The sequence below is a fragment of the Dipodomys spectabilis genome, unplaced genomic scaffold, assembly GCF_019054845.1.
Source record: "Dipodomys spectabilis isolate Male_0828 unplaced genomic scaffold, ASM1905484v1 ptg000081l, whole genome shotgun sequence".
Classification (NCBI taxonomy): domain Eukaryota; kingdom Metazoa; phylum Chordata; class Mammalia; order Rodentia; family Heteromyidae; genus Dipodomys; species Dipodomys spectabilis.
Window position 1 is genome coordinate 1,729,873 of NW_024870758.1, and position 19,337 is coordinate 1,749,209.

At 37.1% G+C, this 19,337-nt stretch overlaps 1 protein-coding gene across 1 annotated transcript in view; it reads left to right on the top strand.

Moving 5' to 3' along the window:
* Positions 1-19,337, top strand: part of Rab3gap1 (RAB3 GTPase activating protein catalytic subunit 1) — a 79,446-nt gene that overhangs the window by 50,597 nt on the left and 9,512 nt on the right. The window contains exons 10-19 of the mRNA XM_042683434.1: positions 4,036-4,104; positions 5,955-6,028; positions 9,222-9,314; positions 9,756-9,925; positions 10,900-10,986; positions 11,734-11,906; positions 12,933-12,987; positions 13,406-13,768; positions 18,190-18,327; positions 19,068-19,295. Coding sequence (XP_042539368.1) covers positions 4,036-4,104; positions 5,955-6,028; positions 9,222-9,314; positions 9,756-9,925; positions 10,900-10,986; positions 11,734-11,906; positions 12,933-12,987; positions 13,406-13,768; positions 18,190-18,327; positions 19,068-19,295 — 1,450 coding nt within the window. The remainder of the gene's footprint in view (positions 1-4,035; positions 4,105-5,954; positions 6,029-9,221; positions 9,315-9,755; positions 9,926-10,899; positions 10,987-11,733; positions 11,907-12,932; positions 12,988-13,405; positions 13,769-18,189; positions 18,328-19,067; positions 19,296-19,337) is intronic.

Here is a 19,337-nt window from a genome sequence, read left to right on the forward strand (position 1 = left end):
GTCCTGGACTTTTCTTAGCTGGGAGGTCTCTTATTGCTGTTTCTATTTCAATGCTTGATATGGGCCTGTTAAGATAGTTTAACTCATCTTGGTTTAGTTTTGGCATGTCAATATTTGCTAGGAAGAGGTCCATTTCTGTCAAGTTCTCAAACTTATTAGCATAAAGTTTTGAGAAGTATTCCCTTATAATGTTCTGAATCTTGGTTGTTTCCGTGGTGATGTTTCCATTCTCATCTCTGAGTTTATTAATTTGGGTGTGTTCTCTTCTTTTTCTGATAAGATTTGCTAAGGGTCTGTCAATTTTGTTAAGTTTTTCGAAGAACCAACTCTTTGTTTTGTTGATTCTTTCTATAGTGTTTTTGGATTCTAATTCATTTAATTCTGATTTAATTTTGATTATTTCTTTCCATCTACTGGATTGGGGTTTATCTTGCTGCTCTTTTTCAAGGAGGTTTAGATTTGTCATTAGATTGCTAGTTTCAGATCTCTCCAATTTGTTGATGTAGGAGCTCAGAGCTATAAACTTGCCTCTGAGTACTGCCTTTGCTGTGTCCCAGAGGAGCTGGTATTTTGTGTGTTCATTTTTGTTGAATAGCATGAACATTTGAATTTCCTTTCTAATCTCTTCCATGACCCACTCATGATTCAGCAGTGTGTTGTTCAGCCTCCATGTGATACCGGACTTTCTTTGGTGGCTTTTGGTGTTGAGTTCTAATTTTATTCCCTTGTGGTCAGAGAGAATGCAAGGTATAACTTCAATGTTTCTGAATTTAGACAAGTTTGCTTTGTGGCCTAAAATGTGGTCTATTTTAGAAAACGTTCCATGTGCTGCTGAGAAAAACGTGTATTCTGATGCTGCTGGGTGAAATGTTCGGTAAATGTCTGTTAAGTCTAGTTGATCTATGCAGCTGTTTAGATCTGCGGTTTCTCTGTTGAGTTTTTGCCGAGTTGATCTATCTAGTGGGGAGAGTGGTGTGTTAAAATCCCCAACAATTAATGCCTTTGGATCTATATGGGATTTGAGGGAAAGTAGTGTTTCTTTGATAAATTTGGGTGCTCCATTGTTTGGTGAATAGATATTTAGAATTGTAATATCCTCCTGAAGGAGAGATCCTTTAATTAGTATGTAGTGACCTTCTTTATCTCTTTTCACTGTTATTGTTTTCTTGATGATTATTATTCTGATAAGGCGAGATGGAATCTCAATCATTTGATTTAAATCCCTTTGTGGCTAAAGATGTTGAACCTATTTGTACTTCTTTTTAAAACTGTTCATGGTTTACCCATTAATTTTTTAGAGTTTTGTATCCTGGATATTGATCCCTTATCTGATAAATAGCCAGCAAAGATTTTTCTACCATATTATAGACTATTATTTACTCTAGTAATTGTTTCCTTATATGTACAGCTTTTTAACTAGAGGAAATTCCATTTGTCAGTCTTGCTCCTATTTCCTGGGCAGTTTCAGAAAGTCATTGACTATGCCTATATCTTGAAGTGCTTAGCTTCTTTTCCTGTAATAGTTTGAAAGTTTCAGGTCTTATATTAAGGTCTTTGAGTTTGAATTGAGTTTTTAAGAGGGTAAAAGACAAAAAAAAATCAGTTTCACTCTTCTTTTTTTTTTTTTTTGTCAGTCATGGGGCTTGAACTCTGGGATTGGAAGCTGTCCTCGTGCACATTGCCACTTCCGGTTTTCTAGTGGTTTATTGGAGATAAGAGGCTCATAGACTTTCCTGCCCAGGCTGGCTTTGAACCGCCATCCTCAGATCTCAGCCTCCTGAGTAGCTAGGATTACAGGCAGGAGCCACCGGTGCCCTGCTTATTCACTCTTTACTTTTGAATTTTCCCAACACTATTTGTTGATGAAGCTGTCTTTTCTCCAGTATATGTTTGTAGCATCGTAGTAGAAAATTAGATGGCTGTAGTCACATGGGTTTATTTTCTGGGTTCTTTATTCTCTTTCCTTGGTCTTGTTTTGTGCCAATACCATGGTGTTTTCATTACTATGGCTCCATAATATAATCAAGTCAGAAAGTGTGATAAATCTCGCATTGATCTTTTTGCTCAAGATTACTTTTGCTATTCAGTGTGCTTTCAGATGAATTTTAGGATTGTTTTTCCTAATATTGTGAAAAATGACATTTGGGTTTTGATGGAGATTGTATTAAGTCTCCAACTCACCAGCGATTTTTACAATAGTATTTCTTTCAATCTGTGGATGTGGTGGGAGTCTTTCCAACATGTAATATCTTCTTAAATTTCTTAAGTCTTTTATAGTTTTGGTATTTTGGTGTGTTTTCTTGGTCATGAGACTGGAACTCAGGGCCTGGCTTCTGTCCCTGAGCTCTTTTACCCAAGGCTCTACCACTTTGAGCCACAGCTCGACTTCTGGTTTTCTTGTGGTTAGTTAGAGATAATAGTCTCATGGACTTTCCTGCCAAGGCTGACCTTAAAACTGCAGGCCTCAAATCTCAGCCTTCTAAGTAGCTAGAATTGTAAGCATGAGCCACCAGCATCTGACAGAAATTATACATCATAGTTTTACTGGTGCTCAAAGCCAGGACCTTCTGCCTGTAAAGCAGATGTGATAATTGCTACACTATGGAACCAAGTGCTATTGTTTTTTGTTTGGTTTTGTTTTGTTTTTTTTGCGGGTTGTGGGCCTGAACTCTGGGCCTGGGTGCTGTCTCTCAGCTCTTCAGCTCAAGGCAAGCACTCTACCACTTGAATCACAGTGTCACTTCCAGCTTTTTCCGCTTATGTGGTGCTGAGGAATCCAACCCAGGGCCTCATGCATGCAAGGCAAGCACTCTACCATTGAACCACCTTCCAAGCTCCGCTATTGTTTTTATTATAGAAATCTTTCACCTCTACAGTGAAGTTTATTCGTAGGTAACATGTTTTTGAAGCTATTATAAATAAGATTGTTCTTCTGATTCTTTTTTAGTATGTTTGATATTAGTACATAGAAAAGCTACTAGCTTTTGTATTATGATTTTTTTCGAAAGTAAGATAAAATTAGTCTTTAATTAAAGTGGGGCTGGGAAGGTGGCTCAGTGGTAGAGCGCTTGCCTTGCATGCCTGAGGCCCTGGGTTCCATTCCCCAGCACCACATAAGCAAAAAGAAAAAAGCCGGAAGTAGCGCTGTGGCTCAAGTGGTAGAGCGCTAGCCTTGAGCTGAAGAGCTGAGGGACAGTGCCCAGGCCCAGAGTTCAGGCCCCATGACTGGTCCCAAAAAAAAAAAGTAATTAAAGTATATGGTTCCATGGTTTCTATATTTATAGAGCTATGCTACCATCATTACTGTTTAACTCAGAACAAAGAAAAAAGATGTACTTTGCCTTTCCGAAACCTCCTTCATAGCCTCTTCAGTTCTGGGCAGACACTAGTCTATTCTTTGTTCTTATTTGTAGCCTACTCTCAGCATTGGCTTTTAATTATAGAGTTCTTGAAGTTCATCTATTTTGTTACATGAATTAATGCTTTTTTTTTATAGTTGTAAATTGCCACTGTATATATATTACTGTAGAGTACATTTTGCTTATTCAGCTATCAGTGAACGTTTGGGTTATTTTTTTGGGCTATTGTGTACAGTATGAGTTTTTGTATCTGTAAAACATTAACTTCATTATGGATATATGGCCATTTGCTAAATGAACTATTTTCAGCTTAACACCACTTTTTTTTTTTTTGTGGGGGGGAGGGGGGAGTCCGGTCCTGCGCCTGAACTCTGGGCCTGGGCGCTGTCCCTCAGCTCTTCCCCTCAAGGCTGGCACTCTACCACTTGAGCCACAGCTCCATTTCTGGCTTTTTTTTTTTCTGCTTATGTGGTGCTGAGGAATCAAACCCAGGGCCTCATGCATGCAAGGCAAGCACTCTACCACTGAGCCACCTTCCCAGCCCCTTAACACCACTTTTAACATACATGTATGTACATCTTGGGTTAGTAGAATGCATTTCTAGAAACAGAATTGCTGAATCAGAGGAATATGTTCAATATTAAAGCTTTTGGATACATGTTTTGTTTATTTTTAGTGAACTCCATTTAGCAACTACATGGCCTCATCTGGCTGAAGGAATCATTGTGGATAATGATGTTTATTCGTAAGTATGTTAAAAATGTAGAATATAGACTAATATGTAGACTAAAAGTATGTATAAATAAAAATACGTAGAGTTAATTACCAAATGGTTAGCAATTTTCATTTTTTGCTTATGTCAATCTCTTAATATTATAGTTTTGTGTGTATGTGTGGGCACATGTGCTTACATGCTATTCCTGGGGCTTGAATTCAGAGTCTAGTCACTATCCCTGAGCTTTTATTTTATTTCTCAAGGCTACTTGAGCCGTAGCTCCACTTCTGGCTTTTAGGTAGTTAATTGGAGATAGTCTCACAGATTTTACTGCCTGGGTGGCTTTATACTACAATCCCCAGATCTCAGCTCCGGAGTAGCTAGAATTATACACTGGTACCCTACAGTTTTTTTTTTTTAAGGTTTTAATTAATTAACTTATTTTGTGCCAGTTCTGGGGCTTAAACTCATGGCCTGGGTACTGTCACTGAGCTCAAGGCTAGCATTCTACCACCTGATCCAGTTTCACTTCTAGCTTTTTGGTGGTTAATTGGAGAGAAGAGAATCATGGATTTTTCCTGTTTAGGCTAGCTTCAAACTTCAGTCCTCCATTTCAGCCTCCTGAGTAGCTAGGATTATAGGCATGAGCTACCAGTGCCCAGCAGTTTTTTTTGTTTGTTTGTTTGTTTTTGTGGGATTTTTGTTGTTGGGATTTTTGGTTTGGGTTGGCTGTGGGGTTTGAACTTAGGGCCTGGATGCTGTCCCTGAGCTCTTGTGCTCAATGCTAGCACTCTACAACTTTGAATCACAGTGCTACTTCCAGTTTTCTGGTGGTTAACTGGCAATAAGAATATAACAGACTTTCCTGCCCAGGCTGGCTTTGAACCTCAAACCTCAGATCTCAGCCTCCTGAGTAGCCAGGATTATAGGTGTGAGCCACCGGCGCCCAGCTTGGTTTGTATTTTTTAAGGTTTAAATTTAGATAGCAATTTACTGTATTCTCTTAATATTTTAGATCTCTTCTGCTAACCAGCATAGATCTTTATTATTCTTATTATTGTGCATAATATGCCATTAAGTTGGCTTCACCCTAATGTACTCAGTTGAGACAGGATATTTTTGATCTTGTGAACATTTTTGTGCTCTTTTTTTATTATTAATACTGGCTTTACAAACAGGTTAAGACTAATACATAATTACTTGTTTATCGTTTCTTTAATGTTCTTTTAAAAATGTTTATGGGCCAGGTGCTGGTGGCTCATATCTGTAATCCAAGCTACTCAGAAGGCTGAGATCTGAGAATTGTGCTTCAAAGCCAGCCTGTGAAGGAAAGTCTTGGAGATTCTTATCTCTTAACCCCAGAAAACTGGAAGTGGAGCTATGGCTCAAAGTGATAAAGCACTAGCCCTGGGAAAAAGAGCTCTAGGACAGTGTCTAGCCCTGAGTTCCAGCCCCATAACCACCACCACCACTACCAACAACAAAAAGGGTTGTTCAGAATCATTGTTACGTTTTTGATATTTTGTTTTGATTTTGTTATTTTATGGGGTTTTTTTGTCTTGATTTTGATAGATTGTATTTTTAAAGAAAACATAACCAAATGGCCATATGGATAACTAAGTTGAAGAGAAGCAAAATGGATTGCTTTTCTATCTACAGTTCTTTTCAGTAGGCTGCATTGTTTTTATTTCCTTTTTTTTTTTTTTTTGAGATAGAATCTCAATAATATAGTTCATGTTGTCCTTAGGTTCATAGTCCTTCTGCCTCAGCCTCTTTAGTGCTAGGATGATGGGTGTGTGCTGCCATTCTTAGCTTTCATAAGGCTGCATTTGGTAAGTTTGTGAACCTTTGTCATAATTAATGCCTTTATTGTATTTTAGTGATTTGGATCCAATTCAGGCTCCTCATTGGTCTGTTAGAGTTCGAAAAGCTGATAATCCCCAGTGTTTGCTAGGTAAGACATATTATGTTCCTTTTCTGAAATACCACTAACCTGCCTGCCTGTCTTCCAAATTTGGTATACTGAATACATTCCTTTTTTGGGGCAGGGGGCAGTCCTGAGGCTTGAACTCAGGGCCGGGGTACTGTCCCTGAGCTTCTTTGGCTCAAGGCCAGCACTCTACCACAGCACTACTCCAGCTGTTTCTGTTTATGTGGTCTTGTGGAATTGAACCCAGGGCTTCCTATATGGTAGGCAAGGATTCTACCACTAAGCCACACTCCCAGTCCTCCCCCTCCCCACCTTTTTTTTTTTTTTTTGCCGGTCCTAGGGCTTGAACTCTCGGCCTAGTGCTGTCCCTGTTTTGTTTTGTTTTGTTTCTGTTTTCTTTTTGCTCAACACTACCACTCTACCACTTGAGCCACTGCTCCATTTCCAGCTTTTAGGGGTAATTAATGTGAGATAAGAATCTCATGGACTCTCCTGCCTGTCTGGCTTCAAACTACAATCTTCAGAGCTCAGCCTCCTAAGGAGCTAGGATTATAGATGTGAACCACTGTGCTTGGATGCTCATTCTTTTTTTTTTTAAAGTTGGTCATGGGGCTTGAACTCTGGGCCTGGGTGCTGTCCTTACCAATTGAACCAAAGTACCACTTCCAGTTTTCTGGTGGTTTATTGGAGATAAGAGTCTCCTGGACGTGGACGTTCCTGCCTGGACTGGCTTTGAATTGCGATTCTCAGCCCTCAGCCTCCTAAATAGCTAGGATTACAGGCATGAGCCATTGGCGCCTGGCTTGGATGCATTCTTTATACTTACCTACCCAAGTTTTTTGTTGTTGTTTTGTTTTTTACATTTATAATCTCTTTAAATTACTGTCACATAGATAAAAGAGTAATTAGCAGTAACAGTGAATCCTTTTTTATTTTTATTTTTTTTTCTTTTTGGGTCCGGTTGTGGGGCCTGAACTCTGGGCCTGGGCACTGTCCCTCAGCTCTTCAGCTCAAGGCTAGCGCTCTACCACTTGAGCCACAGCGCCACTTCCGGCTTTTTTCATTTTGTTTATGTGCTGAGGAATCGAACCCAGGGCCTCAGGCATGCAAGGCAAGCACTCTACCACTGAGCCATCTTAACCAGCCCCAGTGAATCCTTTTTTAATACCACTTGTGAGTTTCTTTTTTGCCATTCAGTTTAGATCAATTGACCTTCAAAATTTATTACTTTCACAGTTTTATTCTTTTTTTAAATATATATTTTTTATTACAGTTACATGAGTAAGATAATGAGTACATTTACTATCCAGCATTGTTGTTATCCCTACTTCTTTGTTTTTCTCCTACTGTCCCTTCCCTCCCCACCTCCTGAACTCCTCCACCTCCCCACCCCCATGGTTTTGTTTTATTCTTATTTGCATGTTACTCCCTTTTCCTTTCTCTTATGGCACAGGCTGCATTACTTTAGTTAGTGGAACCTTCTCTGGAATGTGGCTTGTGATAGCAACAAATCAGTAATATGTTAGAGTTGTACCACATTTGCAAACCTGTTTTTCTTTATGGGAAAAGATGTATAAATATACTTTATATATCTGATAGAGTTATTTGAAGAGTTAAATGAAATAATTTTAAGTACTATTAACATTTCATTTCTGGGATGTTTTCCCCTTTTTTAAATAGGTATATCTCTAGTAAGCTTTCTCAACCTCTCACCTAAGTGTATTTTTCCCTACTTGCCCTTCATATTTAGTGCACATGAAAATGTTTTATCTATGGCTTCTAGTTGGTCAGGATATTTTTGTTCTTTCCAACTCATATATTATCATTATGAAGTTAATAAATATTAGTGACAATAATTTTGTATTTTTCTAATGTTTATTTTTAGCTTATCATTTATCATAGGTTATTTATCAAATGTTAGTTAGCAGTTGGCATTTACAGGACCTAATACTAAAGGAGTTCTGCCTTTGATGAATTTAAGCCTTAGGGAGATGGTATAGGGTTGATGATGAGAGATCAGTGTTGAGCAAATTGTGGTTCATACCATAAATCCACCAGTTTGAGTAAGTTTCTTAATTTCTGTAAATTTCAATATCAGTAAAATAGATAACTATACTATGTAACTCCCCAGGCTTATGAGGGAAATAAATGAGATTGTGTACCTCTATGTGTCTGTGTGTACTTAACATTGTGCCCATCCTGCTTGACTGCATATAAATATTTTTTTTAATCTTTGAGTTATTACTGTAACTTGGCTTTACTAAATTGTTCCCACACATTTTATCATTCCTCATGTACTGACTTTTGTGATAATTGCAGAACATTATAAAGTTGAAAACATTCTCATTTTCAGTTACCATTCCATGGCATTACCCTACCTCTTTGTCTAGTTTTCATGACTGGATTATGAAGTTTTGTAACTTGTTTGTTTAGAGCTAGTTGATAAATTCTACAATTCAGATGTATACAGTATGTTAGTATAGTACTAAATGTAACATACTGTATACATCTGAATTGTAGAATTTATCACTAAGTGTATTAAGCCATAATTGCCACCATACCTTTTGCAGTTCTGTAGAGGAAATAAACCCTTTTCCCTCTTCTTAGAATGACAAACCATGTCATTAATAGGCAACAGAGATGCGATGGGGAAAGATGGGAGAACAGTGGAGGGGGTGACTTGATTAAGATACATTGTGCTCATAACCTGACTTGTGGAATTGAGACTCCTTAGTATACTCCTTTAAAAAATACAGTGCCTTATACACACACAAAAAAATGCAACAGAAGTTGGAATTTTATCCTGCGTGATTTTTTAATCCTTTTGAAACATATCTTTAGAGTTTCTTTTTAATCTATGTCTCTTAATGGATTCAGAATCCTTGTAGGTTGTCAGGGAAAGAAGACTGTAACTTAATAAACATACTGGTCTCATTGAAACATGTAAAAAAATACATAATATTATGTGATATAATTTTTCCTCTTTCTAGAGGTAATCCTAGGGAAAATTATATTAATATCCCAGAATATGGAGAGACAGGAAAAGAAGACTACTTTTGAAATAAGATTAATTTTTGTCTTTTTCAGGGGAATAATGGAATGTATTTTTTCCTACCATATCTTAGTAATAGCTTTCATGGAAAGAACATGTACTTTAATTTATATATAATTTAATTTATAGTATAACGTCAAAAATGATAACTTTTTTCCTATGTAGGTGATTTTATCACTGAATTTTTAAAAATTTGCCGTCGAAAGGAATCAACTGACGAGATTCTTGGACGATCCACATTCGAGGAGGAAAGTAGAGGTGACTTTTTCTTTTTTAACACTACTTTCAAGTGTTTTACCCTTTTTCTTTGGCACACTTTCTGAAAACTTCATGTATTTTTTTCATTTTGAATTGAATTAGAGAAGCAAGTTTTGATAAAGTAACTGTCATTTCAGAATACGCTCAGAGGTTTTAAGACACTAAGGATATTTATTAGGTTCTTTCTATGCAAAAGATATTTTGAAAAGCAGAGTTTTAAAGGCTGATTTTTGATGCTCTGAAAGGAGAAATAATTTGTGTGATACCTTTATTACTCATTCATGCATACAAGCTGAACACATAGCTTAAAATTTTATAATTCTGGGACCATGTGAGACTAGTGAAAAGGACTACATATTCTATTCTGTCATCAGTTTACTCATTACTTTAACCTACTAATATTGGTAATATAATTAGTATTCATTTCTACACTTTTTATAGATATTGCTGATATAACTCATGCTTTGTCAAAGTTGACAGAGCCAGCACCAGTTCCAATTCATAAATTATCAGTTTCAAATATGGTACACACTGCAAAGAAGAAAATACGAAAACACAGAGGTGCAGAAGAGTCACCATTGAATAATGATGTCCTCAATACTATTCTCTTGGTAACTAAATCTCTTATTTTTTATGTATGTATATAGAATTTATGTAAAATATATTGTTTTATATGGCAAGCACTGGATTGAGATTATAAAGTGATATACTCTATATTTAGAGAATTCTCAGAAGTCAGCATGAAGAAGGAAAGTAAGTAATAGTTACACTCTCATGTCACATGTGAGAAGTACTATGAGTTGCACTCAGGGCCTGGGCACTGTCTAAGCTTTGTTTGCTCAAGGCTAGCATTCTATCATTTGAGCCATAGATCTACTTCTCGCTTTTTGCTGGTTAATTAGAAATAAGAGTCTCAATGGATTTTCCTGTTTGGTCTGGCTTTGAATTGCAATTCTCCGATCTCAACCTCCTTGAGTAGCTAGGATTACAAGTGTGAACAACTTGTGACTGGCTATGTTTAATTTTTTTTAACACACCTACTAACACAAACACATAGCATGGAATATACAGAAATATATGAAACAAATACATTGGTTATTACAGGTTAGGGCATTACTTATTTTTTTAGGGCTATCTCATTAAAATAAAGACCCAAGTCTTTTTAATATCAGACCTTTTTTATTTATGGAAACATTTATGTAAGTACAAATAGAAGTATGGATTCTTATGAATAAATAGGTGTCTTCAAATTGTCTTTTACAGTTTTGCCTCTAACAATGTTAACCTTTTAAAAAATTTAAAAACATTCAATGAGGAAGAAATATCACAGTGAAGAGATATAGCTCACTGAATCCAGGTGGTTTATGAAAAATTTGTGGTTTCTCAGTTTGACTAATCACAGAAGTCTTATGTATTTTAAGAAAAATATTTTTTAAATTAAGAGACTATAGAACCAACTGGCCAGTAAATAAGAACATTCCCATTGTTTTAACAACAAACATTCAAACATCATATAGTGTCTACATGATTTATAAAAATCAAAATAAGTGTGGTTTAAATATGTGTGTTTCTTTTTCCTTTCAAGTTTTTATTCCCTGATGCTGCTTCTGAGAAACCGTTAGATGGAACTACTGCCGACAATAGTAATCCTCCATCAGAGAGTGAGGATTATGTAAGTTCATGTGCAATATTAAACTGTCTTGGATACATTAAATTTCTAGAGATTGGTTGTATTTATAAATACCTTTTTACTTTTAAAAATCATCTGTGGAAAATTGAGTGGAGATCATGGCATCCTACAGATACTGTACTGTAATAGAACTTTAGCATTAGGTAACTATTTTGGGTAGCAAGAATTCAAGAAATAGCAGAAAATATACTCTGCAAAGCTAAAATCATTAAGTTTGTTTTGAAGTAAGTTTTATGTGTATTTCAGAACTAGACTGATTATAAAACTTTAATGAAGTATATAAAGTAAAATTTACATTCTCACTGTCACATTTGGAATGAAAGCATTTAAATGACAGCTATAGACATAAACTGTTCTCAATAGGTTTGTTAAACAGTAAATTTCCAAAAAGGAAGGGGAAAAACAAGCTTTTCACATTTTCAGCTTATATAGTTATAGTTTATTTTGTTTTGACAGTGTATTCATTTTATAAGGAAAAGATTTTGAAAACGTGAAATTTGAAGTACATCTTAAAGACTGCATAGAAGAAAATGACAGCTATAATTTTTATTTAAACTGTACCTTTACTGTTTTTAATCTCGTTAGAAAAAATAGATCTCCCTATGAACAATTACTGTATTAAGTGTTTGATAAGAGCTAGTTTACATAGGATAGATTATAAGATTTATGCACTTGGATTTTGCATATAAATATGTTAACAAGTTTTGCCTTCTTATTTATTAAATTTAGAATCTCTACAATCAGTTTAAATCAGCACCATCTGATAGTTTAACATACAAACTGGCTTTGTGTCTTTGTATGATCAATTTCTACCATGGAGGGTTAAAAGGAGTGGCACATCTCTGGCAGGAGTTTGTTCTTGAAATGCGCTTCAGATGGGAAAACAACTTTCTGATTCCAGGGTAATAATTTTAATTTCCAGTTGTTTATATAGAATTTTTATTTGTTAGCAAACATTTGACTTTTGACTCATTGACTTCCCCTTCTAGAAAATCTTTCTTAAAACATTGGCATGAAATTAGCCAGTCTCTGGTGGCTCACAATTATAATCCTAACTACTTAGGAGGCTGAGATCTGAGAATCATGTTCAAAGTTAGCCTGGATAGGAAAGTCTGTAAGACTCTTACCTCCAATTAACCACTAAAAAGCTGGAAGTGGAACTAATTTAAGAAGTAGAGTGCTAGCCTGAGCCAAAAAACTTCAAGGATAGTGCCTAAGCCCTGGGTTCAAGCCTTAGGACTGGCGCCCGTGCACATACGCACATACCTCCCTCCCCACACACAAATTGGCAAGAAGTTTGAACAAAATTTATATTTAGAGGTGTTCACTAGAGCAAATGTATAATAGAGGGAAAAGTGTAAAACAGCCTAAATATCAACAAAGTAATTATTCTTTCTACAATGGAAATATATTGATTATAATACATTTTGTTTCAAGTATCTTTAATATCAAAGATAGTTATGGCATTGAATATATAGACTTCATTTGATGATACTGCTTTATATGTATAGCAAAAAGATTGGAAAGGAATACAGCCAAATGTTAATTTTTTTCAAGTATGAAATTACATTTTTACTTAGTCTTTATACTTCTGTGTGTTTTTTAAATCTTTTGTAATGAACATATTTTGTTATTGGAAGAAAACTCTTTAGAATACATTATAAGTTTAGGCATTAAATATTACCTGTAATTTCTTTGGCATCATTTATATTGGAATTTTTCTTAATGAAATAGAATATTTTAGTTAGCATGTAAGTTCAGAACTGGGTAACTTTGTGTTTATCTACCATGCTAAGGGAGAAGAATGATATGAATGACAATTGACTAAAACATGTTTATTATTTCATTTATTAGTCTCTGTTTAGCTAGGTTCTCTCTTGGTTCTGTTTTGCTCTGGAACTTAGTTTTGTTTTCTTATAATTTTATAGGTTAGCAAATGGATCACCAGATTTAAGATGTTGCTTATTGCATCAGAAATTACAGGTAAATGTTTCATAATAGCAGTTTATAAATATATAAGTGGTCTTGATATAATCAGAATTTATTCAAATGCGAATAATGGCTTTTAATCTTTTTTTTTAATTTTATTTTTGTCAGTCATGGAGCTTGAAGTCAGGGCCTGAGCACTCTCCTTGAGTTTTTGAACTCAAGGATAACACTATACCACTTTGAGCCACTTGCAGTTTTCTGGTAGTTAGTTAAAGATGAGTTTCATTGACTTTCAAGCCCGACCTGGCTTCATATAGATTATAGGTGTGAGCCATCAGTACCTGGCCATGCTTTTAGTCCTTTTGTTGTTATAGATTGCTTATGGGCATAGCAAAATCCTGAAAAATATTCCAACAGTGGCTAGGTTTTTCTATTTTTTTCCCACTATTAATATGATTTCTGTTTTCTTAAGATGTTAAATTGTTGTATTGAAAGAAAGAAGGCACGTGATGAGGGGAAAATGACAAGTTCTTCAGATAATACATACCCAGGGGATACTGGAAAAGCTGGAGTACAGTTGGGACCTGATCATCTCAAAGATACAGATAAGGAAAAGGGAGAGGTGGGAAAATCTTGGGATTCTTGGAGTGATAGTGAAGAAGAATTTTTTGAATGCCTGAGTGATACTGAAGAATTTAAAGGAAATGGACAAGAGAGTGGCAAGAAAGGAGGACCCAAGGAAATGGCAAACTTAAAGCCAGAAGGACGTCTCTATCAGCATGGAAAACTTACATTGCTGCATAATGGAGAACCTCTTTACATTCCAGTAACTCAGGTAAGATGTGCCAATTTTGTTGTTGTTGTTTATATAACTTAATCCTAGTAGATAATTGGTTTGGAAGATAAATTCTTTTTAAAAGATTTGTTTTAAGATTAAGATTTGATTTAGATAAGTTGATGTTAGGGAAATGAGCCCTAAGATATGTATTCAAATGTTTTTTTTCTTTCATGCGATTGTTTCTAACACATTTATAAGATGATTTCTTTGTTGCTTTGTATGACCCTCCCCCATGGTAACCCCTGCTTTCACTGTTTTGATGTTGGTATAATTTGTGGAGGGGAAGGGAAAAAACAAATGTTTAAATAGGGATACAGGTGGACCCATTGCAACAATGAGATGTACAAGTTGTTATATCGAAAACGAACTTTACAACTTTGGTGGCAGGGTGGGGGGGGGATGGCAGGGGCGGGAAGAGGAATTGGGGGGGTGGATGGGAAAGGATGGGAAGGGGAAACAAAAGGAGGAGGCTACAATACTTGATAAGAAATGTACTCATTATCTTGCCCATGTAATTGTAACCCCTCTGTACAGTATTTTCACAATAAAAAAAAAGATTAAGATTTGAAATCTGCATACATTTTTTTGGAGGTTGTTAGGTCCATAATTCTGAAATCAGTAAGTATTTTCTTTGTTCTATTTATTTTTTCTTCCAGGCAAGGTTGGCTGGAAAAGGCCTGGGAATGAGAGAGAGCTAGGAAAGAGAGAGGAAAGAGCTAGAAAAGAGCAGAGAGGCAGAAGAGAGAGAGAGAGCCAAGAGAGAACAGGGAGAGCTAGAAAAGAACAGAGAGAGAGCTCAATAAGTATTTTGAAGTTTGGGGATACTGAGCAATGGATCATGGAATGTTTAGTCAAGTGGAAATGAAAGAGCACTGAACCCTGAGCAGAGTTCCTTCTTTTCCTTGTGTTGTAGCTATGAGGACATGAGGACAGCTGTTGGTCATCCTGCTGCCCGCGTCATCCAGCCTCATTGGTTCTTTATATCGTGGTTTTAGTCTCCATGTGTTAATTTCTGTCCTGTTCTTAATAGTATTTCTTCCATCTGCTGATTTTGGTTTGACTTAATGTTTTCCTAAGAGCTTGGGATATATTGTTTGGTTACTTCTCAGCATTCTGGGTTTCTAATGATGGTACTTCTAGTAATAAACTTTCCTTTGGAATTACCTTTGCTATGTCTCAAAGGTTGTTGTGTTTTTCATTTTTATTTGATTCTAGGCATTTTTAATTTCTCTCCTTATTTCTTCAGTGATCCACTGATCATTTAATAGTGAATTGCTTAGTTTCCATTTATATGGATATTTTCCTTTAGCTTCTCTTGTTAGTGATTTCTAGTTTTATTCCACTGTGATTTGATATTACAGGAAATTATTCCACTTTTTTATGTTAAAACTTGCATAATGTCCTAAGTTATTATATGTTTTGGAGAAAGTTCCATGGGCTGCTGAGAATAATATGTATTCTCCTGTTGTGTAGAATGTTCTGTAGATGTCATATAAGTCCATTTGCTCTAGTGTTTTAATTCTGAAGTTTTCTTGATGATTTCATCTGGCTAGCCTTTCCTGAGAGTGGGGCATTAAGGTCACCTACCATTACTGTACTTAGGGTCTGTCTGTGTTTTTATGTTCAGTACTGTTTGCTTTATGAAAAAGAGGTGAATGTTTGTTACATTTGTTAAAGCTTCCTCATGGATTATTTCTGTTTTTAATGTGAAGGAAAAAAATAAACCTGCACATAAAACAAAAATGTCTCTTCTCACCAATTGTGATTTAAAGTTCGCTTTGTCAGATATGAATATAGCTACTTTTTTTTCACTCCAAGCCTGTTTATCTTTGTAAGCGATACATGTGATGTCTTTTTTTTTTTTTTAACTCACTTTGCCAGATCTGCTCAGATCAAGCAAAACTATCTGGAGTCTCTTTTTTGCTTTTGGTTGGTCCTCAGGCTTAAACTCAGGGCCTGGGCCCTGTCTGTGCGCTTTTCAGCTCAAGGCAAGCTCTCTACCACTTGAGCCACAGCACCACATCTGGTTTTCTACTGGTTAATTGAAGATACGAGTCTCACGGACTTTCCTTCCCCAGGTTGGCTTTGAACCATAGTCCTCAGATCTCAGCCTCCTGAGCAGCTAGGATTACAGGCATGAGCCACTGGCGCCTGGCTCAGATTTATTATTATTATTATAAAGGTGATGTACAGAGGTCTTACAGTTATATAAGTCTGATTGGAGCCTCCTGTAGAAGAGTTGGTTGTACACTTCTGGACTGCTTTCACTATTGATGCTTTCCTTGGTTTACTGGGAGGCAGTGCTGGTCACAGGGAGCTTTAAAATCCTCTGGGCCCGGCAAGTTTCTACTTGTTCTATAAGCCCTCCAGTTTAAGTTACTGGCTGCATCAAGCATCCAAGCCTAGGGCTATCCCCTAAATTTGTCAAGAGAGGGAAAGAAAACAGCACTGAGTTCTGCACTGCCTAAGGGAGAATAGAGAGACCTAGGTGCTTCTGCCTGTTGATTGATCTCAGTGCTTACGGACTTCCATCCAGTATTCCTCTACTATGGGGAGGAGGTAGCTATGGAAGGCTTTTGTTTCAGAGGTTTGAATTCAAGGTCCTCTGTTTGCTTAACAGCAAACATCTGGAATGTAGTTCACAAAGACAGGTTTCAGGACTTTGAGGCTTTGCCTAGCAGTTCACCTACCTGTGTAAGCAGGAGGCTGTGGAAGACACATTCAGAGGTTCTAGTCTTTGGGCTCTTGGGCCTGCCTAGAAACAAACACATGCTGGCATGAGGTTCCCAGAGTTGGGCCACAAGGTTTTCTGACCTCATCGAGCAGTTTACCATCCATAGGTGTGAGGAGGTGGTGGTTCTCAAGTGATTCAGAGGATCTGGATGCAGAATGTTCAGACCCAACTAGCAGCCACCACTGCATGTAGTCTGGATGACAGGCCCTGGAGGCCAAAAATTATAACAGCCAGAGACTTGCTTCTGCTTTGACTCTCAGGTGATAAGACTTCTTGCTAGGAAGTAAAGGGCCTCTAACTACTGTGTCCTCACTGCCAGAGTTCTAAGCTTCTGGAACTTCTCTGAAGGCCTACATTAGACCTTCTCCCTGGCCATGACCACCTCTTATAGCTGTCTTCTACACATACGCTGTGTCAGGATGTGAACAACTCCCTGAACTGTGCTGTTTGTTTTCAAGCCTTCAGAGTAGTTCAGTCTCAAACAATAGGTTTCCAATAATAGCAACTTGCTATAGCTTTGAGATGAGGGGAGCAATTGAAATACTTTGTTTACTGAGGCCACCCTTCTACCCCAGAGTAGTCACTGCCTCACCAAATCCTTGCTCTGGGGACTTAAATTTTGTGGGAGTGTAGGCTTATTCTGCAACTAGAGTTATTAGTTACCAGAATCATCTGACTTACCTTATGATGGTGTCCTCAGAACACTTCCTCAAGAGAGCTAGGGATCTGGCTTGGAATTGTTTGCTACTTTTTTCAGTTTCCTCTGTTTCTCTGCTTTTCTGCTGTACTGCCTCCTGTTTCCTTAATCCTGACACCCTTCCTTTCTCTCTAGAATATAGTCTCTCCTGTGTTACCTGGATTGTTCTCATAGAGCAAAAATGGTTTAGCACTTCTAATCCAACATGTTGTCCTGCCTCGTCTTGACTAAACATTTTAACTTAGCCAAAGAGAAAGTATAATATGATGCTTTAATATAATCTAAATGTTTGTTTGTAATGGCTAGTTTTTATTGAACGTGTGCCAGGATTTAGTCTTTATAATGAGTATCTGAAATGTTGAGTGATTAAATCCCAAGATCATAGAGCTGGGATTCAAAAATAGACATATTGTCATTGATAGCCAAACTCTTCACCAGTATACCAACTCACTAACCATTTGCAGCCTGTGAGTCCATGTGAGAATATTGTTACTTGTTGTATAATTACAAGTATTGCCCATTCATTGTAGAGCAAAGAAAACATAAAAATAAATCTCTTAATTCTATAACCAGAGACATAATCACTGTTGAGAAGTTTCCTCCCATTTTTTTCTATATGGAACCATTTCTGTTAATTATGTTAAATCTTTCTGCAACCAATGATGATATGTATTAATAAAAATTAAGACTTCACTTCTATACCATTAAATGGGCAGGAAAATGTGTACTAGAACCAATTCCTATCTGTTAGCTCTCAGTCTTTGTCAAGGGAAACATGGTACATTTGTCCATTAAGGGAAAGAGACCTGAGAGTCATGTGTGTTCTTAGTTTGTTACTTTGTAAATGTAGGTTCTGAAAAATTTCTCTGAATTCTTTCGAATACTTATTTTGTGCTTTAAGAGCAGAAATGATTGCTGACTTTGTTCTATTTTTATAGTTTTGCTTTGTCTAAAAAGGATTGTTCTTTGTTCTCTTTTGCTTCACAGGAACCAGCACCTATGACAGAAGATCTGCTAGAGGAGCAGTCTGAGGTCTTAGCTAAATTAGGTACATCAGCAGAAGGGGCTCACCTCCGAGCACGCATGCAGAGTGCCTGTCTGCTCTCAGATATGGAGTCTTTTAAGGTGGGTCACACTTTCAGAGCTCTAAGGTCTACTTTGAGGTATTCTGGGATGAAACCGTGAAAGTTACTCTATATAGCAATATGAAAGCCATTATATGTCTTTTCTTTAAGTATTGGATTGCAGTAATAGTTACAACACTCCACCTCCATCCCTCAAAGAACAGAGTCACAGCTGTTTCTTAAGTATTAAAAAAAACAACTATTAATAGTTGGAAATTCAAGATTGATCTATTTCTGCTGTGTGTATTGAGATGTTTTCTTTTATGCTCTGCCAGTGTAAGCTTTTTACTGATTAGAGATAAAGTCGTCTGAATTGTCTTCCTCGGCTGGTTTTTTTTTGGGGGGAGAGGGGGCCCTCCGGTTGTGGAGCCTGAATTCTGGGCCTGGGCGCAGTCCCTCAGGTCTTCAGCTCAAGGCTAGCGCTCTACCACTTGAGCCACAGTGCCACTTCTGGCTTTTTTCTTTTTGCTTATGTGGTGCTGAGGAATCGAACCCAGGGCCTCATGCATGCAAGGCAAGCGCTCTACCACTGAGCCACCTTCCCCCTGGGCTGGTTTTGAACCTGGATCCTCAGCTCTCAGCCTCCTTGAGTAGCTGGATTACAGGTTCTAGCCACTAGCACCTAGCTTAAAGATAGTTTTGTTATTGAAAATCAAAGTTTGATTCTACAAACAGCCTTAGCAGTAAATGTCAAATGTTGACTTTTAATTTGTTTTTACCAAATGTATTATTTTCCTTTAGGCAGCTAACCCAGGTTGCTTTCTGGAAGATTTTGTGAGGTGGTACTCACCCCGGGATTACATTGAAGAGGAGGTGACTGATGAAAAAGGCAATGTGGTTCTGAAAGGAGAATTGAGTGCCCGGATGAAGATCCCAAGCAACATGTGGGTAGAAGCCTGGGAAACAGCTAAACCAGTTCCTGCTAGGAGACAAAGGAGGCTTTTTGATGATACCCGAGAAGCTGAAAAGGTAATGGAGGTTTGGCATATTAATACTAGAATGCTAATTCTT